Source organism: Balaenoptera borealis, assembly GCF_965194805.1.
Source record: "Balaenoptera borealis genome assembly, chromosome: 1".
Taxonomy (NCBI): Eukaryota; Metazoa; Chordata; class Mammalia; order Artiodactyla; family Balaenopteridae; genus Balaenoptera; species Balaenoptera borealis.
This window is the reverse complement of record NC_138860.1, coordinates 39,792,863-39,815,054: the sequence shown is the minus strand read 5'-3', so window position 1 is coordinate 39,815,054 and position 22,192 is coordinate 39,792,863. Positions and strand designations below refer to the sequence as shown.

At 41.5% G+C, this 22,192-nt stretch overlaps 2 protein-coding genes across 6 annotated transcripts in view; one reads left to right on the top strand and one right to left on the bottom strand.

Annotated features, from left to right (window-relative positions):
• Positions 1 to 22,192, top strand: part of KCNH1 (potassium voltage-gated channel subfamily H member 1) — a 443,651-nt gene that overhangs the window by 290,196 nt on the left and 131,263 nt on the right. The gene's annotated exons all lie outside the window — the stretch shown is intronic.
• HHAT (hedgehog acyltransferase) overlaps positions 18,142 to 22,192 on the bottom strand; it is a 495,443-nt gene continuing 491,392 nt past the window's right edge. Inside the window, exon 12 of the mRNA XM_082399942.1 lies at positions 18,142 to 22,122. Coding sequence (XP_082256068.1) covers positions 22,046 to 22,122 — 77 coding nt within the window. The 3' untranslated portion in view covers positions 18,142 to 22,045. The remainder of the gene's footprint in view (positions 22,123 to 22,192) is intronic.

Sequence of the window (22,192 nt, the reverse complement as noted above, 5' to 3'; positions counted from 1 at the left end):
TTCTCTATGTCTGTGTCTCTACTTCAGCTTTGCAAGTAAGTTCATCTGTATCATTTTTCTAGATTCCACAATAAGCAATATTATACAATGTTTGTTTTTCTCTTTCTGACTTGTTTCACTCTGTATGACAGTCTCTAGGTAAAACTATGGAACGCTTCACGAATTTGAGTGTCATCCTTGCGCAGGGGCCATGTTAATCTTCTCTGTATCGTTCCAATTTTAGTATATGACAGCAGAAGCTAATCCTCATGCTGAAGCGAGCATGAGAAGCCTTTTTGAAAACGCACCATTGAGCAAAGACTTAAAAGGGGTATGGAGTTAACAATACGGTTATTTTGGTAAAGAGCCTTCTGTGCGGGTAACAGCCGGTGCAAAGACCATGAGGCAGAAGAGTGTCTTCAGGAAATAGCAAGGATGCCAGGGTGGGAGAATGAGGGTGGGGAGATGGGAGAGGGGCAGATAGAAGGTCACCATAAGGACTTCGGCTTTCATTCTGATAAAATGAAGAGTTGTAAAGACTGACTTAGATTTTAAGAGGTCAGTCTGGCTGCTCTATTGAGAATAGACTTTGCGGGGGTAAAACTAATAGCCACATGATAAGGCAGCCGGCTGGGCAACCACACAGGGTACTAACCTGTAAAGGGCACTGAAATAGCACTATTATAAGAAAAAGATTGTTCCTACCAGAACTCACCTCAGGGAAGGTACAGTACATATCAATGAAATTTAATCAAGGACATGAGTAGCTGGGTAACAAAGATAGCCACTGAATGCTCTCTGAGGTCTGTGGGTCTAGTGAACTGTAGGCTTTTTGTTTTGCTGAGTGGGGCACTACAGTATGGGGCTAGAGGTACGTTATCAGAACCGTAGAAGAGAGGCTTCCCTCCACTTTGAGCTCACACATCCTTAGACTGGGGTTCTTATTGATCAGAGCATCCAGAGAGCCGAGTTTCAGTCCCACCGCCCTAAGGGGAAATGCAGGGCTGGATCCTCAATGACCTTGAATGCCCTTCAGAAAATACCTAGTTACATAACCCATACACACTTTCATGATGGCCTTCTTTTCCCATCTCCAGACCCCATAGGAGGAGAACCTATTCCTTTATCCTGGGAGCAGTTTTATTCCACTCTTCAGTAATAAAGATTCATTGTTACTCAGAAAGACATTGTAAATCATTTCTGAAAGCCTTCGCTCTTGAACAATGGGGTTTATCTGAGGATGGTTCAGAGGATTAGCTGCTGCTGTCATAAAGATCTGGCCCCTACCTGGGAGTAGAGCCCTGGGGATCACTGCCATGGATGAGTAGTTCCCAGAACCACAGTTCAGAAAGGACAGTCTAGTCACCAACAACCTGCTCTAATTCAGCACACTTTTGTTGAGTGCGTGAACCACGGCTTGTGTCCCTGATGGACTCACTTCTGGCTCTATCATCTGTCCCCTGAGAATAGCACTGTTGTCAATCCCACCTAGATTAGATCAATTAGCAAGCAAGAAGCAAGCTCATATATGCATGCTATTCATTCAAAGTGTGCATATAGGCATTTAGTATGAAGAACTGCTATTTCACTTGTAACTTTGATCAATTATGATTATGGAGTGACAGAAGTACAAGTGTAATAGGAATTTTCTATATTAATCACCTCTGTGCACATGTCAAATTAAAAATGTGCACAGTGTCTGTAATTCTTTCCTTTTTCTTGGTGTTTGTTCTGAATACATTAACTGAAATATACATTTATGTCTGAATCAAATTTAAAAATTGGGGCTTGTATTTTATTCATCTTTTTAAAATTTAACTTTTCTAAATTTAACTTATTACATTTTGACACAAGTATTAATCTGAGATAGATTGGATATTTGAAAAAATTAGATATGAATTCTTTACCAGAGATAGCTTGAGAAGCACTGAACTAGAAAACTAAGAAGAGGGCATGTGCTACTATTTTTATTTCTTACCTGTGGAGACTCTCCAGACCCATCATCAGCTGTGCTCCGAGCTGTTTTCTACTTACAACAATGGGTTTATGGGACGCCATCTACCTCCATTCTCCTGTCCTCACACCCACGACTGCACAAGGTGGTTCCCTATGGAGTTAGTAATGCTGCCCACAGAGAATGAAATGAAAATAATAAAGATAGAACTTCACATCAGCCCAACTCATTTCAGACAATAAAGCCAGCTATAAAAGAGTCAATCGAAAAGGTCAAACAATGTAGGGGGCACGGCATCTTACCCCTCATGGGAAGGAGAACTTTAAGGTTATTTTTCCTTTTCCTTCTTTCTAAAGGGAGCACAGCTATCAAAAGAAGAAAGCTGACAACCTCCAGTTCAGCTTTTAGGATTTCAGTTGAGAATATCTATGAAGTATTTTCCTTCTCACCATGAAATTATCTGCTAAAGCAATTCTGCAGTCACTCTGAATACACACAAAGTAAAATGACTTACACTCTGAGAGTTACATTTCCAACTGACGACGTGCAAAAAGCAGCTTTGCAAAATGTACCTTTGTGTGCAGAGCCCAGTGAGCAATTAACTAGACCTCTTGACCAAGCTGTGTAGGCACAGAGCCTGGGCAGCACCTTTGCCAAGTCTGCCCCGGGCCTGCCGAGGTGGCACGTGGCGACTCAAAGTCTGGTGGGAAACATATTCACCATCAAAGACCTAGTTTCTTAAACCAGGGTAGAATATAAATTTACTTTTTTCAATTACAAAATTCAATTCTAACCTTTTAAAAACAGCAGCTAGCAAAATCCTTCATGAATATGCATTCTCTCCTTAACTCGTAATTTTGTCATCCAACAAACATTAACAAATACTGCTATATTTCAAGGCTCTAGGTGGAGAACTGGGAAGATCAAAGATGCATGACAGTCTCTAAGCTAAAGGAGCATTTGCTATGTAGTAAACAAGTAATTATTTTAATACCTTATTTATACATTACAGCCTACATTTGAACATCACAACTGCCCTCATCCCAATGAAATAGGCAAGAATGAGTTATGCCATTTTGCCAAAGAGGAACTGGAGATAGGATGTAATAAATCATCTTCTTATGATCACACCGCAAAGGGCAGATCCAGAACGTAGTGCTGGCTAAGAGCATGGCTTTGGGGTCAGTTGAGTCTGGGTTCACAAGCCAGTCATCACCTTAGCTGGTTATTTTGGATATATTAGCCCATTTGTGCTTCTGCCTTCTTGTCTTTTAAATTTTTATTATTTATTTATTTATTTATTTTTTGGCCGCATGGCATGTGGCATCTTAGCTCCCTGACCAGGGATCAAACCCACACCCCCTGCATTGGAAGTGCGGAGTTTTAACCACTGGACCGCCAGGGAAGTCTGCTTCTGACTTCTTATCTATGAAATGGAGATAACATCTGCCTCATAGGCTATTGTAGGATTAATTGAGAAAATGTTTGGGAAGATGGGAGGAACTCAGTAAGTGATGGTAGGTGTCATTATTTCATCAAGAATCCTTTATTAAGCTCCCACTTACATGCACTGCACTATGTGGAAGATAACCTAGACACAGGAACTCACGATATAATACAAGAGAAACAGACAAATAACAGACAAACACAATAAAACAAAAGTGACAAATCAGGCACTGATAAGGACTGCCTCCTCAGTGTTCCTGTAGCAATATCTAGATCTCAGAGCACGTATGGAATATGCTGTCTTTGTCAGGGTCTCAGGTGCTCTACCCTCACCCCTCACCAGTAGATTATGAACTCCAGGTAAGTTTTAGTATTGTCCTAAAACCTTACTTATTTACTGTATAAATACTGATGGAGATCATAGAGTCAGGGAATGAGTGCACAGAGGACACAGCCATGGTCCTCGCCCCTGGGGACATGCCATGTAGCAGACACTCAACAAAAGCGTGCTGAATTAAGGTAGATTGTTGATTATTAGATTGTTCTTTCTGGCATTTTCCAGTTGTCTTTCTTTTATTGATTTCTAGTGTAATTCCATTGTGGTCTGAGAGCAGACACTGTATGATTTCTATTCTTTTAAGTTTGTGAAAGTGTGTTTTATGGCCGAGAATGTGGTCTGTCTTGGTGAAAATTCTGTGTGAGCTTGAGAAGAATGTGTATTGTGTTGTTGTTGGATAAAGTAGTCCATAGATGTCCATTATATCCAGTTGATTGATGGTGTTGAGTTCAACTAGGTCCTTACTGATTTCATCCCTGCTGTATCTGTTCATTTCTGATAGAGGGATACTAACATTCCCAATTATGATAGTGGATTCATCTGTTTCTCCTTGCAGCTCTATCAGTTTTTGCCTTGTGTAGTTTGATACTCTGTTATTAGGTGTATACACATTAAGAACTGTTATGACTTCTTGGAGAATTGACTCCTTTATTTTATCGTTATTTTATTTTATTCATTTTCAGTTTTTATCTAAAACGAGGCAAGTAGTGCTGTGTTTTCAAAATTCACTTTTGAGTCTTCATCAGTAGCCAGTTCCAAAAATATTAGTTAACTTTAAATTATCTTTTGGTGAAAAATGAATCCATAGAATTTTTTAGGCATAAATCTAGGAAAATAGATTCAAAACATTCTATCAAATTCAGAAAATATTTGGCAATAACTTTCGGCAGATGTGCTGTATCAATATCATCACCTCTTTCACTGATAATTGTTAAATTCTAGAACACGGGGTAAGTGTGGAAACTGTTCTTTTAAGTGTCGAGCTTTTGTTTTAGGTCTTTAATCTTATCTGCCATTGAAAAAAATTGTTTCTCCCTTACATGAAAGTATTAAGATCATTAAAATAGCAAAGACAGGCAAATAAACAAGTCTGGCTCTAATTCATATCTCTACAAAGTTGGGACCAAGCTGATTTCTTACCTTGTAAAACACTAAGAGTTTATTCTGCACTGCAGACATTGTTGAGAGAGCTTTTCCTCTCGATAACCATCAAACATCAACATGCAGTACTGTTGTTTATGATTAGCCGCCTTCTTGATTATTCATTCAGAGTCGCCGTGAATTTAACTTATTTACCTTTACGTAATTTACTATCTTTACTACGTCACTAAGTACAATGTTTAGTTTAGCTGACTTATTTTTGAAGCCAGTCTTTCTCAACGAAGGCAGAAGTGCATTAATGTACATTCTGGTGTAAGTTTATTAATATGGGTACTCACTCCAGAATGTTTTCCTATCATTGCAGCTGTGCTATCAGAACATACTTGTACACAAAACTTAAACTCCAGACCACACCTGTTGACAATGTAATTCTTTTTAGCTTTATACATTTGAAAGCTAGTTGTGTCTTTTGACAATGAGCATGAAAAAATTTTTTTAAAAAAGATTCTTCCTTCATGTCACCATCGTGTTCAAATCACATCTGTACTGACAGATTGCCATATTAGCAGTATCATTGCACAAGTCAGGTTGCAATGAAAAATACTTCACTTGCTTTATTTGGTCTATGAGTTGGTCTTCCATATCATTAGCCTGGTATGTTAGTCTGTGGAGTCATTTGAAAGTGGTAGTGGAGCTACTTTCTTTGCCAAAGATTCATGTTTCCAAACAAACACCGCTGTTGCAGATTGTCACTAATGTCTCACCAATTGCATAGGTTTTTTTGGTCTTAGCAACCTGAGGTGCTATTTTAGTAGAAGTGCACAAAGCATTAATAAGTAAAATATTGAACATTTGCTTCTGTGGCTTTCTAATGCAATACTTTTTTATTTCAAAGAATTCTTTTAGTTTTGAGCTTTTTTTTTAGCCTTTTGTGAGTAAATTGCTGCCCAAGAAGCTTTGAAGGAATCACTAGTTAGAACATTTCTGCCAGTAACACACTTTTGGGTCTAGCATACCATCCTCCAACATGGCTACAAACCCAATCCAAACTTAGTATACGAGGAACGATCCTTCAAAATAAAACTAGCGTGAAGTCTTTGGTCTCCATTTCTTCAGAGTCACTTCCATTGCCATTATCTGGTTTCTTTCTACTGATGCATTCAGATAAAGTATGTCTTTTCTTGAAACAAACAAAAAAGTCATGTGTAATTTCTTCTACTGTTTGTAAATTAGAAATAAAAATAAGTAATACAGTTTTTTCTTTCTCAATTTAGCTAGTAATGTTAAGCTATAAGTTAAGCACAGTTGATTAAAAATTGAAATCATGAGAATAATAAGTTAGAAAAGTAAATCAATGCCAACATTTTCTCTGTCTTCCTTGTCTTTTTGTGGCCTCTCTCATCTGACTTCTTAATCGACACTTCTCATGTGAGCTGACGAGGAGGTGGGTAGGAAGACATTTCTCTAGTAATTGTTGTTTAAAATCCCTCTGTAGGCTAATGCATGGAAAAAACAGGGAGACCAGGGTTTCATGCCTTGTGTTTTACATTTCATGTTATTTCCTAATGAGTACAGTAGTATCTAATTGTGTCCTGGAGGAAAGAGATGTTTTCACCATCCCATGTGTAAGATCCATGATTATACTGAATATATTTAACTGGATATGTGGCATCAAAAAAAGGTGCTAGCTTCAGGTCAACAAATATATTTTGAACACCTACAGTATACAAGGCCCTGTGCTAGATGTAGTAGGGAATACTAGAGTAAGTCAATCATAGTTTCTGTCGTCTGTGAGCTGACAAATATAGGGTGTTGGTTATCTGTTGCTGCATAACAAATTACTCAAAGCTTAGTGATTTAAAACAATAAATAATTTTTTATTTAGCTCATACATCAGCAGCTGGGCCGTGGTTCATCAGGGTGTTTCATTTCTGTTAGGTTGTCGGTAGGCTCAGCTCAAATAGGGACTGGATGATCCACTCTCAGGATGGCTCACTCACATGGGCAGCAAATTGGTCCCTGGATGTAGGCTGGGAACTTGGCTGGGGCTTTGAGCCAGCAACCCAGGTTGCTTTCCATGTAGACCTCTGCACAAGCTGCTTGAACTTCCTCACAGTATGATGGCTGGGTTCCAAGTGTTAGTGTCCCAAGAGGTCAGGACAGAAATGCATGGCGCTTTTAAGACCTAGCCTCCAAAGTCACATAGCATCTCTTCTACTAGCTTTATAGGTTGTACAAAGACCTGCCTTTACAGGCAGTCACAAAGACCCGCCAGGTTAAAAGAGAAGGGAGCAGACCTATTGATGGGTAAGTGGCAGGATTATAGAAGAGTGTGTGTGATAGGACATATTGTTGTAACCATCTTTAGAAAATACAATCTGCCATACAAGTTATTCATTCATTCATTCATTCATTTATTCAACAGATATTTATCAGGCACTTACTATGTGCCTGATACTGTTAAGAGCTGAGTATTCAAAGATAAATAAGACATGGTTTCTGCCCTAAAGGAACTGACAATTGTAGGAGAGAAAGAAGATATAATTAACTATATGTAATAAAATATAAGTACTATGCCAGAAGTTTATACAAATCACAGTGGTGGCACAGAGAAGGAGAGGTGGTAAAATTTCTCAGGGAAGTTACATTTGTGATGGCTCTAGAAAGGTGTGTAGGGCAATAGTTCTCAAAGCGTGATCTGTGTATCCATGGGGATCCCCAAGAGCTTTTGGGAGGGAGTTTGTGAGGTCAAAACTCTGTACATAATAATACTAAGGCATTGTTTGTCTGTGTTGATGTGTGCATTGATGGTACAAAAGCAATGTTGTGTGAAACACTAGCCCCTTAGCATGAATAAAGGCAGTGCCAAATTGTATTTGTAGTCACTGTATTTTTCACTGCTGTGCACTCATTAAACAAAAAATTTGGTTTCACTCAAGAATGCCCTTGATGAAGCAAAAATGATTAAATTTATTAAATTTTGACCCTTGAGTACATATTTTAATATCCTGTGTAACAAAATGAGAATTATACATAAAGCACTTCTGCATACTGAAATACTATGGCTGTTTCAAGGAAAAGATTTTGTGCAATTGAATTTCTAACTGAAATAGCTGCTGTTTTCAGTACCGTTTTTACTTGAGAGAACAACCGACAAACTAGGGTTATTCAGACTTGGGTATTTGGCAGACATTTTCTTGAAAATCAATGAGGTGAGCCTGTCACTTCAAGGAAAACAACTGACAGTATTCGTTGCCAATGATAAAATTAAAGCTTTCAAGCAAAAATTAGAATTGTGAAAAACTGGTATCTGCCACCATGAATTTGACGGTTTCCAAAGAATGGTTTGATGGAATTGATGTGATTAACAAATAGGATTTTTTGGCCTTTTTTAGTGAAATGTCTTGGTTTGGCACAAAGAAATGTGATTTTTGGAAGAGCTTTATAACTCAGTGAACCCATATTTTCTAAATGACCAATGCGTGATGTTCAGAATCATGCATGAGAAAAAGGTCCTTTCAAAGAGTAAGAAAGACCAATGGATTAAGGTAACAGAGTATGATAATTTTATTGATGTGGTTTCAGACCCCACATTAAATTGTAAGAAACTACCACTTGTTGAATTTTAGGATAGTGTCAAAGAACAATGTTCTTTGACATTATCCAAAAAGGCTATTAAAATAGTCTTCCCTCTTCCATGTACATATCTGTGTGAAACTGGATTTTCTTTATATACTTCAACCAGAACAACATATCACTTAAGACTCAGTGCAGAAGCACGTATAAAAAGTCTGTCATCTCTGAAGGCAGACATTAAAAAGATTTGGAAAAATGTAAAGCAATAACAGTCTTCTTACTAATTTTTTAATGTTTTGGACAATATTGCTATTTTCATCACGTATATTATCTATGTTAACATAGGAGTTTATTATTTTTTTCAAGTGGATAAGCAAATATTTTTAATTTCCTCAGATTTAATTTCTAACCTGGTGAATAGTGATAGATGTAATCCACATAAATAAAAGCTCTTTGTTTTCCACAATCTTTTCAGAGTGGAAAGGAGGCCGGAGACCCAAATTTGAAGCCGAAGTATGACAGGGTCACATTCACCAGGATAATGTACATTCTGGGAACAAAGGCTTGGAAGCCCGAGTGAGAGAGCTAAGCAGCTCAGAGGACTGTACATGCTCAGATGGGTGCCAGTGTGGGGCAGGAGGCGAGCAGAGGTGTGAGACAGGGGGCTGGCTGGTGGGCAGGCGCCTGCGCAGTGATGAAGTGCCCAGGCACTTCGAAGATGAACTGCTTCGAATCTTGTTCCACCACTTGGTTCCTGTGTGATGTGGGGCAAATTACTTAACCTCTCTTTATCTTAGTTTTCAAATATTTCAAATAGGGATAATCATAGCACTGTTACCGACCAGGGTTCTTGGCCTCCTTAATCAATAGAGGCCAGACAAGAAATTCAGGCAAGGCTTTATTGGGGCCCCTGCTACACCAGGGAGGGGCAAGAACAAGTAACAGGTTCCCTTGCTCACTCGCACCCCAAGCGGGGGGTGAGCCAGTTCCTTATACAGGGTGAAGATAGGGACGGGTCCAGGGGGTGGACCAGAGGCATGGCTTAGGTGTTTTGCCCACTGCTTTGGTAGTGTTGAGTGCAGGGGGCTCTTCAGAAGTGGCAGTTGGGTTTTTGGTGTCTTTGTATCTTTTTGTCCATAATTTGCCCCAACTGCACATACACGCATTATTTTTAGTCCCTTATAGTTTCTTTGTATTTTTTTGCTCCAGGAGATGTTTGTCCAGGTGCAAGCATGGCAGCAAAGGGTTCCACGTCCCAGGTCCCAGGTCCCAGCCTGTCTCAGCATCTATTATCTAAGTCTGTAAGAATTTATGAAACAATCTCTATAAAATACTTGATGTGGTGTTTGGCACAAAGAAAGCTCTCAATAAGTGTTGGCTATACTAAGGGGTTTGGACTCTATTCTCTAGTAAGGAGAGTATTGAGAGGGTTTTTAGCAAGAAAAAGACATGACTGGATTAAGATGTGCTGTAAGTGACATACGGGAAGGGTGCGTGTTGTAGTTTCAGCTTTTCCTGATGCAGTATGGTCCTCAGAGCAAAATACGTCTGAGTTCCACTGGCTATGTTTGGGGTGGAAGTCTTCAACCTCACGCAGCCCCCTGGGCATCCCAGTGCAACACTTACTTTAGGAGCAATTTTACATACAACTGGGAGTCAGTCCTCTTCTGTGGAAATTTTGCTAGCCTAGTAACTTTCAAATTTGCGTTGATTTTTTTTTTCTCCTTTTCTCTCAAACAGCACTTCATGTGCTTTACTAGTTACAAAATCATTTCACTCTCCTCAAGTAATTGGCTGCCTAGTGCCTGTTCTTACATTACCATAGTTTCTGAGGTGGCCAGATGTTACCGTGAGCACACAGTCTGCAGAACTGGGCTGGGCCGGGAGCAGCCCACTGGGAGAAGAGACACTAGGGGCCAAGAAATCACTGGGTTATTATGGAGAGTGAAATTCAGTTCATCAATAATGTATTGAGAGTTTACTCTGTGCCAGGTACTGAGAAGCAACAGAAGTGAAAGAATGTACCTCCCACCCCCATCTCAGAGAAATTTGCCTGTCCTTGTGGTAAGGAGGATGAGGCATGTTTGCAAATAACTACATTGTGAGTTGTGTGTGACAAGTGCTAAAACAGAAGTAAAAGAAAAGTGTTTTGGGAGCCCAGTGGAGAGCCTGTTTCAGGCTCCGGGAGGCTGGCAAAGACCTCATGGCATTTGAGCTGGGCCTTGAAAGTGGGGTCAGGTTCTAGAAGGTAGGAAAGGTCTTTCCATGGAGAGAACAACATGACTAAAGGTAAGGATGTAAAGCAGGCAGCATTGGACTTCCCTGGTGATCCAGTGGTTAAGACTATGTGCTTCCAATGCAGGGGGCGCGGGTTTGATCCCTGGTCGGGGAACTAAGATCCCAAATGCAGCATGGCCCCCCCCCCAAAAAAAAGAATAAAGCAGGCAGCATCAGCAACATGATTTGTGGGGCTCAGTGCAAAATGGAAATGCGAGGCTCCTTGTTCAATAATCATTAAGAATTTCAAATCAGTGACAGCAGAGCATTTAACCAAGTGGGGGACCTTCTAAGGGCAGAGTCCATGTGACTGCACAGGTTGTATGTCCATGGACCAGTCCTCAATGCAGGCTGCACACGAGGAAGGGAAGGACTCAGGTTGTCTGAAGCATAGCTGTGTGACTGTGAGTGGTGGAAGACAAGTGTGCAAAGGCAGGTCGTGTTACCGAATGCAAGTTTTGTGAGGCCAAACCAACTAAAAGGTCAGAGTTTGGAGCAGAGAAAGGTTTATTGCAGGGCCATGCAAGGAGATGGGTGGCTTGTGCCGAAAAAACCCCGAACTCACTGAAGGGTTTCAGTAAAGCATTTTTAAAGGCAAGTCGAGGGAGGGGCGTGGTTAGTTGTTGCAAACTTATTGGTGTAGGAATCCTTTGTTCTTGCAGCTGTCTGGGTAGATCAGGTCACGATGTTCCCATAAACCTCCAACAAGACAAATATTATTCTCTGTTCTGCAACTTTTTTTTTTTAATAAATTTATTTATTTATTTATTTATTTTTAGGTGTGTTGGGTCTTCGCCTCTGTGCGAGGGCTTTCTCCAGTTGCAGCAAGCGGGGGCCACTCTTCATCGCGGTGCGCGGGCCTCTCACTATCGCGGCCTCTCTTGTTGCAGAGCACAGGCTCCAGACGCGCAGGCTCAGTAATTGTGGCTCACGGGCCCAGTTGCTCCGCGGCATGTGGGATCTTCCCAGACCAGGGCTCGAACCCGTGTCCCCTGCATTGGCAGGCAGATTCTCAACCACTGCGCCACCAGGGAAGCCCTGCAACTTTTTTTTTTTTTTTTTTTTTTTATTTTATTATTTATTTATTATTTATTTTTGGCTGTGTTGGGTCTTCGTTTCTGTGCGAGGGCCTTCTCCAGTTGCAGCAAGCGGGGGCCACCCTTCATCGCGATGCGCGGGCCTCTCACTATCGTGGCCTCTCTTAGTTGCGGAGCACAGGCTCCAGACGCGCAGGCTCAGCAATTGTGGCTCACGGGCCCAGTTGCTCCGCGGCATGTGGGATCCTCCCAGACCAGGGCTCGAACCCGTGTCCCCTGCATTAGCAGGCAGACTCTCAACCACTGCGCCACCAGGGAAGCCCCAGCCCTGCAACTTTTTATCTCTACATGAATGGACTCAAAAGTCAGAGCCCTGAGAATAGGCTATCCTGTATATTTTAGGCTATAGGCAACATTGCTTTTTTTAAATTAAATCAAATGGTTTGTGTTCGAATTTTATTTATTTATTTATTTATTGGTTGTGTTGGGTTTTTGTTGCAGTATGTGGGCTTCTCATTGTGGTGGCTTCTCTTTGTTGCAGAACACGGGCTCTAGGTGTGTGGGCTTCAGTAGTTGTGGCACACAGGCTCAGTAGTTGTGGCTTGTGGTCCCTAGAGTGCAGGCTCAGGAGTTGTGGCATACGGGCTTAGCTGCTCCGCGGCACATGGGATTTTCCCGGACCAGGGCTCGAACCCATATCCTCTGCATTGGCAGGCATATTCTTAACCACTGAGCCACTAGGGAAGTCCCTAGGCAACATTCTTAACTCAAAGCAAAAGCAATAGAATAAAGAGGTTAAAGTAAAAGAAACAGATCTAATGTGGAATCAGATTTGTTCTTCCCTATTACAGTTGCGCTACATGCTTGGACACTATGCTTAGGAGGATGGACTGGATGGGGAACCCCTGAGTTTGGAGCTGGGATTGATACGACCAAAAGAATGCTTTGGAAAGATGGCTACTGCAGTGTAGAGGCAGGATTTGAGGTGGTTTAGGAGGAACTGAAGAGAGAACCAGGGCTTGGGAAGCAGTTGAAATGTGGACCTTTTGAAAAGGAGTGGTTCTAGAAGAAGCAGCAGGAATGGAATGGAGAAAGTGGGCACCAGACACATAGCAGAAATAGAGATGTCAGGTAACGGAATTGAGAAGGGTGAGGAAAGGAGTATGCAGAAATGATACCAAAATGTTTAGCCTGTGTGATGGGACTGATAAGAAAAGTTGAAAGAGAGTTGGTGGGTGAGGAAGTCAGTCATTCAATCCATGTTTTTTGAACGATTGGCTAATTATCTGCAGTGGATTTAACCAAGCAATAAGAGTTAAATGGTGGAAATAACTGAGTGTGTGTACATTCTTCTGCAAAGGGCAGTCCCTGTACCCTCATTATATTTAATGAAGCTCTGAAAATGTCCATGGGTTCATAGCACACACTAGTGGTTTGGTGAGCAAGTCTTGATTAAATGCACATCCAAGTGTCGTGGCCGGGCATAAGTCTTAGGCATGGCCCCTGCCCACTGATCCAGCCTCTTCTCTCACCACTCTCCATCCATACCTGGTGCCCCAGGGCTGAACTAGTTGCCTTTGCTTGGGAGTCTTCCTTCCACACTCCACTGCCATACCCCTTAGCTCCCATTTATCTTTCACAACTCTTTCCTGGTCATGCTGCACACCCTGCCCGCTTCCGCCACCCCCAGTCTAGGTCTCACCCTGACCACACCACAGCTCATTTGTTTGTTCATATGCGACCAGGTCTTATCAGACATTGTATCTGAGCTCTAGCGCCAGGCCTACCAGAAAAGAGATGCTTGGCAAATGTTTGTGGAATAAATGAATGAAGAGGTCAAGTTTGTCCATTGGACTGAAGTGATTGTCTGAAAACCCATTCAATTTCAGTTAAGTAGTTGTACTGCTTTTAGTTCCAGAATGGGCACAAGATCTGAAATTTCTAAGCAGCAGAATAACCAAATGCCAAATGGGGTTCAGTTTGATCATTCTGACAGCCCAGCCCAGATGTTGTAACCAGAGACCAGGGAGGAGCAGGGCTGTCCCAAGTGGGAGATGGGGGTGGGAGTGGTCCACACTAGTGGTTTGTCTGTGAGAATTTAAAAATATTAAAATACAGGGACTTCCCTGGTGGTCCAGTGGGTAAGACTCCCCGCTCCCAATGCAGGGGGCCGGGGTTCGATCCCTGGTCGGGGAAGTAGATCCCGCATGTGTGCCGCAACCAAGAAGTCCGTATGCCACAATCTACTGCATCAAAGATCCCTCATGCTGCAACTAAGACCCGGCGCAGCCAAAATAAATAAATACTTTAAAAAAATAAAAAATAAAAATATTAAAGTACTAATTGAAAGTTGGAATATTTCTGTGATCACCATGAGCTGGCAGTTCTAAATGTGTCAGTGATAGAATACTCCTCCCCCTCAGAGACTACTCATACTTGTCCCTCAGAGTGATCCAATGAGCCCCACTGGGGAGCCGCACAAGGTTTTGATCATGCCTCTCAGGGCAGAATACAGACTATTTATCTGCTCTTTCTAAGCCCTGGGCCCCTTCGAACTTCCCTTTTCCTCATGTTGATGGCAATGTCATAGCGACCCTCCTAGGACAGCCCTGTCACTTCTCGGGTTCTTTGCATCCCTCCTTTCAGATTCAGGGGGGCATCCAGAGGGTCAGCTGGCTCAGAAGAGCTCCTCCGAGTAGAGTTGGGATCTAAGTTTTAGAAGAGAAGTGGAGGGCTGTCACAGAGCCAGGACCTCTGCTCTGTGTGTATGCCTGCGGGGGAGAGATGTCTAAGGGAGGGGAGGAGGGTCTACTGCTGATCTTCCAATTAACCTGCACACGTAGACCTCACTCAGTATGTTTCTGAAACTCCTTGCCTTGTGCTGAATTAAGTCGGAAAATATTTCAAAAGTTACAGAAGCTATGGCAATTTGAAAACTTTTACTAGCCAACATTTTATATCAGAATTAACAAATGGCAAGTTAGTTCTGTAACAGATATTGATACCCTGTCTTGGCAAACCAAATTACCAGTGGATCACTCATAAACATGGAAATGGTTAGTGTCTTCCTTGGCCTTACGCCAGCCGATGGGTGGGCTGCTCTGATCCCTCCCTTGAAACCCATGAGCGGAGAAGCATCTGCATCCTGGGATGCTGGTTCAGTTGGTCATGTCCGTGCTGAGCTCAGGGTGGGAGGTAGCAAGTATAGGTAAGGAGTTCCATTGCCTTCGGGATAAAAACCCAAGGATACCCTTCGTGATGTGGGTCTTGTCATACCCCAAGCTCTTCCCTTAGGATTGCCCCACCACTACCCTTGAATTCTAGGCACCAGCCATGATGAGAGACTTGCAGTTACTCAGACAAGATTTGTTCTCTCAAATCAAGCAATAGTATGCCTTGGACATACTATTCCCTTTGCCTAGAATTTTCCATGTATTCCCACTCCCTCATTTATTAGAATAATTCAAGATGGAGTTCTGGCGTCTTCTCATGCAGAAGGGCTTTCTTTGCTCAGTTCCCCAAATGGGGTCAGCTAGATGCAGACTCTGTTTTCATGTATTATATTTATGTTGCAGCCAAATAACCTCGCCCATTCTCTAGCCCATGTTGCCCTGTCCCTGCTTTCAGCTTCTTTGCAGACGTTATTTCTGTCATCTGGAACACCTTCCCACGTGCTTCCTTCTAACCATGGCCTTGCCCCTCCAGCAGAATTCTCTGAGGGTTATTTCTTCTACTTTCTCAAGGCTGATTGTGTTTTTCTAAGCACTGTTCTTACATTCTCTGATAGCTTCTGCCAAGTCAACTGTTCAGTGGTGATGCCGTGGTAAAACTGAATCAGAAATCTAGAGGAATTCACCACTTGGGGCTTTTCTATTAACAACAGCACTATCAACAGAACAGTAGAATTCAGTAATTTCTGATTGCTGTTTTGGGGACAAATTTATCAAGGTATGGAAATACATTATTAAATAAGCTAAATACAAGTTGAATGTTGTTTGTTTTCCTCCCTAAGCCCAACACATCCACCACTGCTAAGCTTACTTTTTATTTTCCTCCCTACCCTCAGGGTAAACTTGACTGTTTTGCAGCCCCAGTGATTCAGGGCAGAAAGCCCAGGACCCTTGGCCTGTCCTAAGTGTCACAGCAGACACACTAAAGCTTGGCTGTTCCAAGCCCTGGTGAAGGCTCTGTTTTCTCCCCCTGACACTTGATGAGTCTCCTTAGCCATCTCTCTTCATGAAACATAATGACCTTGCTAATTTCAAGGCCTAAGAGTACCTTTTTTCTCTACACATTATTTCTTAAACTTTCCTCTTTTAAGTGAGAAAAGAAAAAAATAAAGACTGTGATATTTTCCTAGTCTCTGTAAAATCTCAAGCTAGCCTATGATTATTTCTCCTCAACTAAGAAAAAAGTTCATTTATCAACTTAGTACTAATTTCTTCAATTAACTACTCCCCCTGTTTTTTTTTTAATCATCAGTACCCAATTAGCACTAAGTACTTCTTGACTAAGCCTGTGTTTTATAATCTGTTTCAGAAAGACATCACACTCTTTTCCTTAAACATTTTTAAAACAGTTGAACATAACCAGACTTTCTCAAAACAAGGCATCTAGTGGTTACTCACAGACAAATTTAGAGGTTCACAGATGGGGATGAGATAATGGTGCCTATAAGAATCAGGGGATGTTTTAAAACCTCTACTTACTCACCTCTTCTTACCCCACTTTACCCCTGAGTATAACTAAATTTTAGGAAACTATAATTTTTAAAGGGCTTTTTTTGGTGATTTTAATATGGCCCCTGGTTGAGAATCATGCTCATGGTGGTTCCGGGTGGGTAGGACCCATCTGAGTATTGTTGATTTCACATATTAGTTACAGTGGGGAGCACAGTGGGGAAGTCAGATGTGATAGATCTGGGCTGCTTCTGGAAGACTTACATTTTGAGTTGGATCTTGAGTGATAATAACATAGCAATAACTGACTTGTATTGGGCATGTACTGCGTAGAGCACTTCACATACATCATCACATTTAATCCTCACCAAAATCCTACTGTAAGGCAGATGGTGTTATCCCCTTTTTACAGATGAGGAAGACAGAGATCAGAGAGATCAAGTGCTTTGCCCAGAATTACACAGCAAGTAAGTAGCAGAGCTGGCATTTAACCCTCAGTCGTGTGACTCTAAAGCTCTACTGCTATGACATGTCAGACTTAGTGGGAAGGAAGTAACAGAGACTCAAGGTGTGTGTATTGGCAAGAGAATTATTTAGTACCTGATCAAAATCTTTGTGGAAGACAGATATTTGGGCTTATAAGAAGTTCTCAGAGTCAATTATGGACATCACCATTAGACTGGAAATTCTCTTTATGTCTCTAAGAAGATGAGAAAGGCCAAGTTTTTATCATCAGGAGTAGCCTAGTGTGTTATCATCCACTTCAAGTTTTCTTTCTAATTCCATAATCAGAATTCATAATCATGGTCATTTTTTGGAGATCAGAGAGGGACTTTAGATCCCATGCATCCTGTTTCTTGTCTGACTTCCTCATTTGGCAGATTTATTTATTCAAGGAAAGGCAGCAGAGTGTAGAGCAATGGTTTTCAACTGGAGGTGAATTTGCCCGCCAAGGGACATATGGAGACATTTTTCATTGCCACAACTGAGAGGTGCTACTGACATCAGTGAGTAGAGGCCAGAGATTCTGCTAAATATCCTGTAACACAAAAGACAGCTTCCCACAGCAAAGAATTAGCTGGCCCAACATATCAATAGGGCTGAGACTGAAAAACTCTGGTGTAAAGGTTCAGGGCATGGACTTTGTATTTAGACTGCATGGGTTTGAATTCAGCTTCATACTTGCTAGCTGTGTGACCTTGGCTAAGTTACTTAACCTCTCTGTGGCCCATCTGCAATTAAGGCTGATGCAGTCCTACCTCATAGGACTGTTAAGAGATTTAAATATTCAATATCAGTGAAGCATTGGAACAGTATCTGGCATAGCAGACATGTGTTTAGAGAGGCATCTGGGACAGGGGTGGAGTCAGTTCCCGAACCAGCCTGCCTGGGTGTGAACCTCCATCTGCCTCTTACCAGCTTTGCGACTGTGGGCACGTCACTTAAACATTCTTGACTCAGGTTCCTTATGAGTAAAATGAAGATAATAATAGTATCTATCATTAAAATAAGTCATTTATGCAAAGTGATTAGAACAATAACTCTTACATCATAAAAACCATATAAGTACCAGCTGTCATTATCACTGTTACTATTATTCACTTATTCATTCATTAAACAAGTATTTGGGCCTCCTGTGTCCAAAGGGGTGGAGTCACTTGCTTTACAGCTAGTATTAGACAGCAGAGTCGGGATTAGGACCACTGACTCAGGAAACGACAGTTCTGTCCAGTATGATCGTTTACGACTCTCTACTTCTTGGCAGTAGAAAGCTGAGGGATCTATCATTCTGGGTAATTATTACTTCGGAGGCAATGTGGAGAGAGGTACCATGACCTACCGTGTCACTTAGCAACTAAATACCTCCAATTCTGCTTTTGAAAAACTAGGAGACTGATGGTGGTTCAGTGAGGAAAACCAGCAGATGCTGGAGGTATTGAGATCAGAGTAGTCAACAATGAAAAAGTGATTTTAATTTCTTTTATTATTATTGAAGGAGGTATTTCGTTAAAAGGCCCTGTCTGTGGTCATTGTGCTGGTCCAGTTTAGTTCACCATGGTGATAGTAGTACCTTCTGAAAAGTTTTTTTTTCATTTTGAGATGTAAAAGATAAGTTTGATATATGTATACATATAGCTGATTCACTTTGTTGTACAACAGAAACTAACACAATATTGTAAAGCAATTACACACCGATAAAGATATAAAAAAAATAAAGGCCATTGAAATGACACCAGCATTTAAAAAAAAAAGTTTGAGCTTTGTGTGAGCTTATAACTTTAGGAGTAGACATAACCTTAACTGGGGTCATTTTCCAATGGTAGTTAACATGCTTGCTTAAATGGCTTTAAAAAAGATGTCATTTTAGATGGCTTTGTTAATTAGTTTCTTTTTGATGACTCATATTGGAGAAATAGGGCTCTCATTGTGAAGTAAAGCAAGACCTGGGTTTGCAAACCTGCAAGCCAGCCTACCGTTAGCCAGGTATGACTGTGCCTAAGTGGTCGTCTCTTTGCGATCAAGAACTCAGCAAGCACAAAATAAGTGAAAGTAGCAAATTATTTGGAGACCTTTCCAACCTGCATCTGACCTTCGTGATTCATGTGCAGAAGTAATTCCCTGTGGAAATTGCTGGGCCTTTATCTGTGTTGTTATTAAAACACTGGTTGTAATGAGGTGGCACAGGCTGCATTGTTAATGGGTTACCGTGGGGTGGGAGCTGTTGTTTTATTCGACAGATGAGAAATAGCTGAAAATAACCTTCTGTCTCCCCTGTAAGAATTTTGCTTGTTAAGTGACAGTCACCAGCACGGCAGAGTTTTAACGTGGTATAGGAATTTGTGCTATTCTTAGCAAGATATTAAATGAGAGTTTGCAGGCTTTTCTTGTTATAAAATAGGGAATGTAAGAGTGTTTTATATTCTCTGATTTGGGGGGGCACTTTCTGTGTCCAGGGCAATAGCTGTCCAACTTGAGGAGGAATGAGGGCATAGTTCTAGCAGGAAATTCAGAGCTGAGTGTAGTCTTTCCATCAGTGTCCCATGCATCATGGTATTACTGACCTGTAGGCTTGCTCTTTGATTCTCTCCTGGCTTTATTTCCATTGTTCTGTCCTGTGGAGTAAGGTTAGCTTTCTTCATAGCTCCTTTGTGCTTCCTCAGTTTGGCCCACTATCTTTTTTTTTTTGCCTGTGACCATCCTCCTCCCTTCGGGTAGGGCCTTAAACTTAAAACTTATAGGGAAATTCTGAGGATGAGTATGATTTAAAGCAGTGCTTCTCAAACTTCAAGGTGCATCAACATCACCTGAAGAGTTTGAAAAAATACAAATGCCTGGGCATCATTCCCAGAGATTCTAATCCAGTAGGTCTGGGGTGGGCCTGAGAATTTCCATTTCTACCAAATGCCCATGTCCAAGACCAAACTTTGAGAAGCTCTTGTATGATATTATGATTTATAATAAGAAATATAAATATATTTAGTCTTTGTCCCTATTTCTGGCACAGAGCTAAAACCCTTGGAATTTCCTGTGATGAAACCGATAAAGGTGTCTCTTGTTGTGTTAATGGGTGACTTGTGGATCCCATCAAAGGATGGGGCCTGGTTGCCAGTGGAGCCAACCATGTGATTAGAGGCTTAGAGCTTTTAGTCCCACCCCTGCCCTCCTGGGAGGGGAGAAAGTCTGAAGAGTGAGTGCAGTCACCAATGATTTAATCAATCATGCCTCTGTAATGAAGCCTCCATAAAACCTCAAAAGGATGGGTTTTGAGAGCGTTCAGGTTGGTGAACCAGAATGTTTCCACATGTCACCATGCTAGACCCCAAACTCCAGAGGGGCAGGAGTCCCTTTGTTTGGAGGCTCACCCTATGTGTCTCTTCATCTGGCTGTTGATTCTTGTCTCTTAATATCTTTTGTGATAAACCAGTAATCTAGTGAGTAAAAGGGTTTCCTAAGTTCTCTGAGCCACTCTAGCAAATTAATCAGACCCAAAGAGGGGGTTGTGGGAAGCTCTGATCTATAGCCAGACAATCAGAAGCACAGGTGACAACCTAGATTTGCAGTTGGCATCTGAAGTGGAGGGCTGTCTCGGGACTGAGCCCTCAGCTTGCTGGAATCTGATGCTCTCAGAACTGAGCCGAGTTGTAAGACACCCAGCAGGTGATGGAGAATTGGTGATACTGTGTGGGAAAAGCCCACCCACATCGTATTTGGATCTAGAACTCTTCTTACCTTGTGTAATTGAACCTGGGCAAACTCACCTCTTTGGAACATTCTCTTCAATTGTTAGTCAATTGCATTTACTGAGCACCTGCAAAGGAATATGCCCCTGAAATGACTCCACCAAAGTTCCTGCACTCTGTAAAGTCTTCTGTTTCAGGAAAAGCACAAGCTCTATATTTCAGGAAGAGGTACCCACTCAAAGCCAAGGACTGAGGAGGCTAGAGTCCAGGGGTGATTGATGAAGGGATGTTAACATTTGGTGGTTCAAGAAAGAAAACTAAGATTTATTTCGGATCTAACCCATGCCAGCGTTGTGGTTGGCATTTGTCATGTTAATTCATTGATTCTTCACAGAAACCCTGAGAGGTGGAGATTACCCTCTCCCTTTCATAAATGAGGAAACTGAGGCTCTTATGACTTGAATTAGTGGCTGGGCCAATAATTCAAACTCAGGGTTCCTTCTCTTCGGAGCCCAAACTATTTTCATTGTACCATGTTGCTTCCCAGCATAGCACATGACTCACCTGAGTACTGGGTTAACGTTTGTTGAATTAAAACATCTGATGATTAAGTTAGTGAGGGAACATTTCCAGGAAATGATAACCTAGAAACGGTTCTTAACCATCCTGCAATTAATTCTTGTTATTACTTATTGAGCATTTATTATATACCAGGTACTGTGATAGGCATTTTATGTACCTTATACCACTTATTTAAAAATAAACTAAAAGGTAATTATTAACTCCATTATATATGATGAAATTTAGAGAGGGTGAACGATCATCCTGAGGTTGGGAGTGGAACCAGGATTCCAAATTGCAGCTTTTCGTCTCCAAAGCAGGACTTTTTGAGTTCTCGTATGCTGGCTTGATCTGCTAGCATGGCAATGAGCAGTTACTTCTTTTCCTTCCCATTGTTACTACCCATTTCTTCCCAGACAATGAGATTCATTAGCTATGGATTTCAAGTCATAGGAAATAAGATTGTAAAAGTTAGTCACCAGTTACCATGCCAATATAAACATCCTCACACCCACTCCATCATTATCACATTAGAATAAGCAAAAGCAATAACAGCAGCAAAGACCAAAAATACGACATTAACAGAAATAGATGTGTTGCTGTCATGTGGGCCAGATGACATGGAATAAGGACTAGATCTAGTTCCCAGGCCTTATTCCCTTCCCCCTCCCTGCTTACACTTATTCTTCCGTCCTTCCTCATGCACAAATGGCTTCATTCAAAATCACTAAGTCGGCAGTATTTCAGTTGGTATGTCAAAGTTCTTAGCATTTATGGATTTTAGAGATTCCTTTGAAGGCCTCTCTTTGTACATGATTAGCTGGTTTCAGACATCTCTCTTCTGGACTCCAATATTTTCCTGTAATGATAAATTTTGAGTCCACCTATGCAATTGAAAGACAAGAGTCCCATTCAGGCTAGTGTTCCAGGTTATTGTCTTGAGGAAATGCTCTTGGATGTGCGTATTCTTGACAGTTGACTGCAGGACAGTGAGCTGTAGGGAAAGATATATTTAAGGTCTGTATGTTCCTGCTCCGTACTCCAGGCACTTTCACACAGTATCC